Source organism: Stylophora pistillata, chromosome 6 (assembly GCF_964205215.1).
Source record: "Stylophora pistillata chromosome 6, jaStyPist1.2, whole genome shotgun sequence".
In the NCBI taxonomy this organism is placed as follows: Eukaryota; Metazoa; Cnidaria; class Anthozoa; order Scleractinia; family Pocilloporidae; genus Stylophora; species Stylophora pistillata.
Genome location: NC_142524.1, coordinates 31,256,815 through 31,266,431, shown reverse-complemented (window position 1 = coordinate 31,266,431; position 9,617 = coordinate 31,256,815). Strand labels below are relative to the sequence as shown.

The 9,617-nt window shown below is 35.7% G+C and overlaps 1 protein-coding gene across 1 annotated transcript; it reads left to right on the top strand.

Moving 5' to 3' along the window:
• The first annotated feature begins 4 nt into the window (after positions 1–4).
• LOC111338580 (calcineurin subunit B type 1) lies at positions 5–8,018 on the top strand. Its single transcript, XM_022945080.2, has 6 exons — positions 5–141; positions 636–675; positions 807–983; positions 6,713–6,772; positions 7,146–7,330; positions 7,871–8,018. Exons 1-6 carry the CDS (start codon positions 139–141, stop codon positions 7,916–7,918), a joined length of 513 nt encoding a protein of 170 aa, XP_022800815.1. The 5' UTR covers positions 5–138; the 3' UTR covers positions 7,919–8,018.
• Positions 8,019–9,617: the final 1,599 nt, after the last annotated feature.

Here is a 9,617-nt window from a genome sequence, read left to right as displayed (position 1 = left end):
TTGAAAGAAATTTTGGTGGACTGGGTACTACCCATTCAGTAAAGTTCCCTCTTCGAAGTAACCAACTACTCTTCAAAGTTTGATCGCCGCATTTTAAAACTTTAAAGCTACTTAGGAGGGTCTGAAAACGCACTGAAAATGGTATGTTATATTTCTTTAGTGCCTCAAAACTGTCCTTGATAGACTGTTAAGCTTATAGATGCGATATGGTTTCTAGATTTCATCACATTTGCTTATCGACGAAAGCATCCTCAAAGCTGTTGCTTGTTGCTGTGGAAAGGCAGATAAATGTACTTGTAGTTTTCATCTTGCTAGAGTTGCGTTGACATCTAAATCGGTGTTGTTTCGTTTTCGATTATGCTTGCTTTCTTAATGCTAGAGCAAATGTAAGGCTGCAAAGCCCGCTTTTTTTAGGACGAATTTGCCCTATTTTACAGTAAACTTGGTCTCGTATGTTTAACATGTTGAGTGTTTATAGTTGTTGCAATTATTATAGGAGGTGGACGCGTCTAATACTTATTTAGACACATCGTTTTCCACGGTGAACTTCATCTCAGTGTTATCATATCTATTTAGGACTAAATCAACGTGCGGACATGTTGAAAATTTATCTCTGAACTTTCTTCCGTTCTTAGGGAAACGAAGCTTCTTTACCAGGTGATATGGTGACACATTGTAAGTATAGTGGTAACGCTCTCGCCCGGCGTCTGTTGTATTTATGTCCAGTAGAACTTACAATTTCTCACTTTTTATTCGCGGCCTATTTTCTCGATACCTGTGGTAATGATGTTCGTTTGAAACTTCAGTTGATGCAGACGAAATAAGACGCCTCGGCAAGAGATTTCGGAAGCTCGATTTGGACAAATCTGGTGCCCTTTCTGTTGACGAGTTTATGTCACTACCTGAATTACAGCAGAATCCTCTAGTCCAAAGAGTAATCGATATCTTCGATACAGATGGGAACGGCGAAGTGGATTTTAAAGGTTAGAAATAAATATAGCTTTTTGACTGTTGTATTATTTAATACATCGCTTGATCGATATCGTGAAAACATACGGGATTCATACGCATTTTTGCATCTCGGGCGATAATTTCGTTGGTAACTTTTTGTTTGCGTGTGATGCACGTAGAAAATCAGCAAGTTGCTGGGCAAAGAAATTAAATCCTAAATTCTGCTCTCTCTCTCTCTCCATGAAAATAGTCTCAGATTATTCACATCGTGTGCTTAAATCGCTAATTGAAAATATGTCACGTTATCTGCAATCAAATTCAGCAACTCCCAAAGTTGAAGCCTTTTTGAAAATTTGTAAGCTTTGCATCCGGTGTTTTTTCACTTTCTGTCGAATTTTTGGAAACAGATTACAACGATTACCGATATTTTCACTTCTCATGCACCGAGAAGTATTCACGGTTTTTGTCTTCCGCGAGCTTTATTGCGAAAACAATTTGAAAGAAGCCTTGATCAGGCACCTGCCTCCCAACGGTTTTTAAGAATTTCGCCGAGGGACGGATATAATTGTAGTGAAATTGGTATCCAATTAAAATGGTTTAAACTGGGTTTACGATTGATCTGACTTGCATTTGAGCCGTCCTTTTTTATTAAGTGTGAATGGAGTACTTTTTAGGGGCAGCAGCTGTATTTTCTGTTATCCGTTGAACGCTAAAAGTCAGTCAAACTAACTTGGAGCGCGGCCGATCGAGGAGGGCACACTATATTGCGATCAATATCGTCCGTGGGTTCTGACAATTTCCCGTTCTGTGCTCACAGAGTATCTCGGAACCATTTAACCATTTAATTTTCAATGCAAACAGGTCTGGAGTGACTCCATTTGTAAATTTATTGTCAGCGTCGTGGATGTGCTAGGTAGCGCAGTATTATTCAAATAAACAAAAATAACTTAAATGTAGTCCCAAGATTTTTCTTTGTTAAAACCAACCTTTTATTTGTGAAAATTAAAACGATCACCGGCAAAACTCTCACAATTTTTTTAGTGCTTGAGTGTCAGTTTATATTTCAGTATGACATCCATACTTTTTGATACGACAAGCCAATTTGCCAAAAGTGAACCTAATTTTGAGCATGTTAATTTACATATTAAGCAAAAATTATTGTTTGGAGAACCCAGTCAAATTTTGAGATCCAACTTTTTAAACAAATATGTCAAAACAGTAAGTAAGATTGACATTATGATTTTTGGGCTGCAGACAAGCCTAACAAAAGACTCTGTCTGTCGGGCAGTTTTAGATGGCAACCTCTAGGTGGCCTAGTTATTTTGCATAGATAGCTAAAAGCTTAAAAACTATTCATTGAGTATAAACATGTTAAAAATTAATGAGGGTGCTGTGTTTTTTTCTTGGTGGAAAATGAATGTTTTGGTTGAAATTAAGACTTCTGTCAATGGTGAAAATGTTTTGAGAAAGGTACTTTGTAAAGGAGAAAATTCTACTCAATATAGCTTCCAGTTGAGGTTGAAAAAGTGAAATTATCCAAGTAAACTGTGTTGATTCTCAAAGATACTGAGCTGTAGGCTGAGTTGAATTTATAATTATTGCCAAGGATGATGCTTTTAGTAGTGAGGAAATTAATTTTTATACTCTCTTTGTCTTGAGTGGCATGTTTGCCACAGACCCTTACACCATGAAGTTCCTTGGTTAGCTGGAAGAAAGTAATGTTGTTCAGTTTTGAAACAATTTGAATAACTTCTGATAACACTGTCACAAGTTATTCAAATCGTTTCAACATTGAACAACATTACTTTCTTCCACTTAACAAGAAAGTGCTGACTAGAAAAAAAATGTGATCCTCTTGTGGATTCTTATTTGTCCCATTCTTCAAGAGACAAAGTGAAAGAAGTAGCATGTTACTTTAAATCAAATGAATACAGGAGTGTGACATTGAAATTCTTCAAGGGTGAAAAAGCAAATTTGTGGAGTCCATTAATTAACTTGGTGTAATTGTCATGGCATAGTAAAATCAATGGCCGCATAAATTGTAAAAGAAAAATAGAAGGTCCTGGTACATCAAAAAAGTCTCCCAGCCTTGATAAAATTTTACCGAGGTCGTCTTGCATCGAGGACCAACTTTTCACCAGTATCAGGTTTCCACAGTGCCAGTTGGGTTGTAATTTATCAGTTATTAAGTCAGTCCTAGGAATTTGTTGTTTTGGTTTACCTCCAAAATTGTTTCCAGATGAATTAATGAACATTTATACATTCACATCATTCAGTGGTTTAACATACACTTGGGATTAACAAGCAAAAATAATGTGAGACTGTTTTAGGAGTTTTTTTAAAGGGATTATTTTCCCACTTTAGTTTCATTTTCTAGTATTTTGGCAACAAGTTTTCAAAATACATCCACTGGCATTATTTGGAAATGGTCCATGTAGCATTAAAATAGGGTGCATGCAAAACCTGTTGACAACCCAAAGAAATCTCATATTGAAGTTTTTTTGTAAATGAATTCCTACTTAAAGTTTGGATTATTCAGAAGGGCCATTTTCTGTTCCCATTTTTTCCCTGTTCTATTGTGTAATAGGGTTGCATATCTTGTGCATTCTGTTGTCCCATTGTGACAAAATGTTGTAACCCTTTAATAGTAATAGTAATAATAGTAGTTATAAGTTTATTGAACACTCCCTAAAAGGGTTTTTCAGTGAACAGTATAATACAATAAGAATTAAAAGATATACGTGTATAGTAAAAAATATAAAACTATATGTTAAAACTATTTTGTTGTAAGAACAGAAACTCATTCAACATCCTTGATTTTAAAGTTTTCTTAAAGTTAGTGAGGTCTTTACACTCCTTTAGTCAAGAGTGATCAGCATCTAATTTCTCCTTACAATATCACCCCTGAATTAAATGTTAAGGTCAGGAGAATAAAGGAAATGATCATTAACTAAAAGTAGCTCCTGATTTTTAAACAAATTCTCTTTGCCAGCATCATAGAAAATGTGTAGAGAGCAGTATGGAGAATATGTATACTGATGTAAAAGTGTAAAGAATTATTTTATTCAATGATTCAGAAACTGGGAGTACACACTAGCAGGAGGCCTAGGTCAACTATTTTTGAAGCTATCATTTGGTGATCAAAACTCTAAGCCTTAAAATGGAAGAAAATAGGAAAGTGAGCACTTTTCACAAAATGTACTGTAACCTCAGACCATAAATGCCAAGTGATGACAGCGTCTAAGCTTGGTACAGGACTACTATACATCTGGAAACCAAATTGGCAACTTCATTGTAGTGTTGTTTTTAATTCTTGTTGCTCATTTAAAGCTTCACTAAGTAGAATGATTCATTGTCATTTTACAAAAATTCAGGTGGATCTCCACATGTGCAGTAAATTTAATGATGGTGAGGAGTGGCCCAGCCTAGGCAAGAATATACTGCTTCCAATACATCTTATTTTATCAAAACTATTCCTCTGGGTTTTAATTACAGACACCTGTATTTTTACATCAAGACAGTTATATGCAAGTTTGTCAGTCTAATGACAAGCCAACTTTGTTAGTACAGTTTATCAGATTGGCTGTCTTCTAAACCAAATCTGATTTATTCTACTGGTAGGGTAAATTTTTAAACATTAAGGCCTGAAATAATTATTTCAAAGCTATTGACTACTACAGATAGAGATCTTGTATTTATGTAATAAGGGTGTTATCTGGTCCCTGAGTCATACCAACTTATAACTATTACTCTTAACACCTTGTGGGGGTCCAATTGAAAATAACAATGTTAAATAAACCAAATTTCACCTTCTGTGATGTATTATTCATAGCTTTGGCTCAAATAGAGACATGAGGAAATTACTCTATGCTTGAGAGCTATCTCTCAAAACCAATTTATTTTTTCTGCATGTGCCAAGTTTCTGTTGTCATGTACATGTACTACTTAATTTAGTTGAAGTCTTTCATTTGGGGTTTGGTGATTGTCATTTCTGTCTTGATTGTGACTGAGATATCAACGCGAGTTATTTTCCATTTTGACTATTGTAAAACTGTAAAGATATCTTGGAATACCATCTGGAAAGCTAAAGAACAATTTATTTTTTTGGAAGGAAATTGCTTGGCAGGAGATGTTTTGTCTGCAAAATTAATATCTACAGGAGTGAGGAGGTGTCCTAATTTTGATTGTAGCTTTTTGGACAGGTGTTGGAAGATAATTGAAAAGAAAATGCAATCATCAACAGCTCTGACAATTATTGCCTCTGGAATAATTTTTTTTATATTTCTTTGTAAGCAATGATCACCGAAGGCTTTGTCTAAGCCGGTGGCAAATGGTTGTGGGGAAGAAAATTGATATTTTGCTTGTAGATGCATATTATATAAAGTCCACCCAAAACAGCAGTAAATGATTGGTTCATAAGAGATGCTACTGGTATCATGCCACATGTGTACTTTCATTGATTAATTTTTCCTTACCCACCACAGTTTTCTCACTAAGATCACTGTTCGAACTGCTGTGGTTTGATCGCATGCTTCCATTTGCTGAAACATTTTGATTTATTGATTTCTTCACTACCACTGTGCAAGGTTTCAGTTGAATTTTAGGCATCACTACTGGAAATCAGAATTGTGAGTTGTGAAGTTTGGGCTTGAGATTTCTTGTTGGTTAGGAAATTGTGTGGTTGTCCAAGACAGTGTTTAAGGCACATGAAGCAATAATTTTGTACTTGTAGACTGCACGAAGGTTGATAAAAAAAATTTTTTGGAGACCCAAGGTCTACCTGTATAGTAGTGTCTAATTTGTGGTCATTTCTGTCTTAGTACTATTTTACATAATAATTATATAAGTTAAAGATATTTAAGAATTGCTGTAAATTGAGAACAGATAAGCAGTCAAATTTGGTAATTATTCTCTGAAAAGATGTGAGATAAAATCAAGATTTTGTAGTTTCCATCGCAAATGTGCCAGAACTGGTAGCCAGCAGTTTGTCATTCCACAGGGAGTGACTGGTAGATATACAAGTACATCATCTTATGCTTATTTTTGTACCTCTTTTGTGTAACTAGTTGTACATTTAAATTCCTAAATAAATGTTGCTTTATGTCATTGGCAATTTGGGAAGATTAACCACAAGATGTTTCCATTCTATAGTAACACATCCTTGCTGCTCAGGGACCTCGTGTCAGTCTGCTGAACAAGCAGGGAGGTGTAGGAGGGCCTTCACTGTGCCAACTACACACACTATTCACACCAGCACTAAGGCTCATCCTGCAACTTCTTGATTAAAAATCAATTATGAAACGGAACTGGAACAATTTATTTAAATCCAGCCAGACTGAATCACATCATTCAATCAATCAGATCTCAGCTTATTCAGTAATCAGGGATGTAAAAAATGCCGCTGCCTTTTCAATCGGCGGTCAACTTATTAACTTGTAGGGTTGCAAAGTGGAGATGTCATTTGCTGCATTCAATGTATATGAAATTTAAGATTCAGTTGTTAACCACATAAATGAATTTAGAGGAAAAAGCAAATTTAGGGTGAGAAACTGACTATCAAGCATGAGCAGTAACCAGTTTGGTGTTGAAGTTTGTTCTGTTGTCCTAAAATCAAATCAAGGGTGTTCCTGGTGGCCCCAGTCTTACCCTTAGCTGATAACTCTTTTTCACAGTATGTATGCATGCTGATGTTTATGTTTATTGTGTTTGTTGATCTTTTTTTTTTTTTTCAACTTGCTTGTTGCTTTGTTATTTTTATCAGAATTCATAGAAGGAGTTTCACAGTTCAGTGTAAAGGGGGACAAAGAATCCAAGTTAAAATGTAAGTTCATATGAGTACATCAAGAAGGTTAATGATTAGTCAAGAACAGTACATCTACAGCACATTCTCTAAAAAGAGTTTAAGTTGATTTAACAACTTGAGTATTCTAAGTATTCTTCTGAGAGTCGGGTCTACTTGCTCTTTGTCCCAAAGTCCACCAATGTTTAAATATGTTGGAAAATTTTACTAACCATGTCGGGTTAGTTTGACAAATAATTTTTAGTCACCAAATGTTGAAAATTACTAACCATTAGTTAACGGGTTACCGTTAATTTCGAGCCCTGAGCAAGGAAATCATCATTTCAGTTAAGCACCAGGATGCCTTGCTTCTTGTCAGCCTTCACCTAACCTCTTTCCTTTCTGTTTTACATAGTTGCCTTTAGGATATATGATATGGATAATGATGGTTTCATATCAAATGGAGAACTCTTCCAGGTTCTTAAGATGATGGTAGGAAACAACCTCAAAGAGACTCAGCTACAACAAATTGTGGATAAGACTGTAATAAATGCTGATAAGGATGGCGATGGGAAAATCTCTTTTAGTGAATTTTGCGCTGTAAGTAAACAGATTAATTGTTGCATGTTTTTAAATAATATTTTAGGTGTCGCTAAATGATCAAACATTTAGGTGGCTCAAAACCATGTGTAAGGATTTTTTTTTAAACTCTAGTATGATGATGGCATTTTTAGACCCACCTTATTAATAAAGTAACATGACAAAACTTTGGAGTGCATGCTATTAAAGATTCAGAAATTTATGATTAGGTACGAGCTAGAGAAGCTTACAAAATGTTAGGAAAACTTGAGCATTTGCCCTGATTGAACTGTAGTGCGAGATTGAATTTGCTCTTGAACTCCTAGAGCAGATCAGCATGTACATGCAATTTTCTTCGCAAGTTTAATTCTCCTCATGGCCAAGCAGTTTTGAGAGTGGTCAAACCTATTGGTTGAATAGCCTTATCTTGATGTAACTCTAAATTCTCCTTGTAATTTGTAAGGAAACATTTAACATCCAGAAGGGAGAATACAGTTAATAATTATTTATCAGACTTTTTGCAGTAAAGAGTTAATTTGATTACTTACCATTGATTGGCAGGTTGTTGGTAATATGGATGTTCATAAGAAGATGGTAGTCGACGTCTAACAAGATCTTAATGAACTAAGTCCTTGAACTATTTATTATTCTTATTTCCACGCGGAGACATTTTGTAAAAACAAATGAACAATGATATTCTTGACTTCTATCTCTTGTTGCTGTTGCTGCTACTTTTTAAGGAAGCATCACTGCAGCCATTGGTTAATTCTTGTGGTAAAGTTACACGAAAAAAATCAATGAAGTGCTGTCCTTGCTCGAAACAAAAGATGCCAGCTCGAAGCAGATGCAAATTGTAAAGAAATAAGAAAATATACGACCATAGGATATAATTATATTATACAGTAAGCAACAAGCCACTCACAAGAATGTCTGTGAAATGGAACCAGGGTCTATGGTTAGAAATAGGGAAGGCTTGGGTTTTGTTGAATTTTATTAACTCTGACTCTTGAGCACTCACATGTAGCATTTTCATGATTCTACCATAACCCATGCACAAATGCATGGTTATGTTTTACAATTTCTTAATTTTTTTGCTCCTATTATTCATCAGACTGACTTCCCAAAATTATTAAAAGGTCTTTCGTTTTAGCTTTCTTTTTTTGCCTATAGTGTAGTCCTTAAACATAAACAGCATGCCCTTGCCTGCTCTCCTAGATTTATAGCTTTTTGATTTATAGACATATTCAGACACTGAAGAATGAAACAGCACAATGTCAAACCAAAATTAAACCAAGACGCGACAATATGCTTCAGAAGTACCAAGAATTGTTGATTATTTTGACAAACTTTCCAGGTGAAAGGTGAACTTCTTCTCAAGAACTTCCCCTAACACACGTATATATCTTTCTCTTAAAGCGATTTTTAATTGATTAATGCAGTTAATTTTAGTGTAGCTAAGATATCATCATTGCCTTGTATAATTCATAAAAAAGGTTTTGTGAAATGGACGACTCTTGTTTGATTAGCAGGTGAAGAATACTGGACCAAAATTATCCTCCCAAATAAAAGTATACTAGGATAAGATCCCCCATCACGAAATCCTTTTCATGCCCTTACGTCACATGAAGAAATAGATTCAGTGATACCAGATGTATGGTCTGTAATAGAGCTTAGATGGCGTCAAAATGTGGTAATAATATAAATGAAGCGTAGCTGAGTGTGTCATTGATGTTCTTCTCGCATTTTGACTCATCTTTGATATATATGTGTTATTCACCAGTCTAGGTCGGTCCGTATCTAGTCTCCCACGCAGCCGTTTTTGGTCTCGTCGCGCAACGTTGCGTGACGAGACTAAAAACGGCTGCGTGGGAGACTAGTACGTATCTGCACGAGGCCTTGGATAACGCCCGAGGGCGGTCCTCAAGACAGAGGGCACTGTTTTTCCCAATACAGACCCACCTAGGCTGGTGAATTCACTTCTATTTTTTTCTAACGCTTAAGGAAATGTAACGAAAGGAACCCGAATGATTAAGAGCTACAATTACAAGTTTGACTACGGGAAGATCCTCCCAGCTGAAAAATTATTTGGCGAGTCGCTGGCAAAGAGAACAGAAGCTATTTGAATTAAAGGGAAACGCTTCACCGAAATATTATTGTTACCGACGTTTTGGTAAGTGTAACTTGTTGGGCTTCCAAGCAAACTTTGAAACATATTTTGATAAGTATCTGTCACGATCTGACACCCGTTAATTGAAGAGGGAAAATAGCGCACGTACACTTCTGTATGAACAACGGTGCTGGTATGGTA

What these genes read in the sequence shown, in the direction of transcription:
- LOC111338580 (XM_022945080.2), top strand. An exon ending in AGGTGATATGGTGACACATT is followed by an intron (nt 676 to 806) that starts GTAAGTATAGTG and finishes TTGAAACTTCAG; the next exon opens with TTGATGCAGACGAAATAAGA. An exon ending in CGGCGAAGTGGATTTTAAAG is followed by an intron (nt 984 to 6,712) that starts GTTAGAAATAAA and finishes TATTTTTATCAG; the next exon opens with AATTCATAGAAGGAGTTTCA.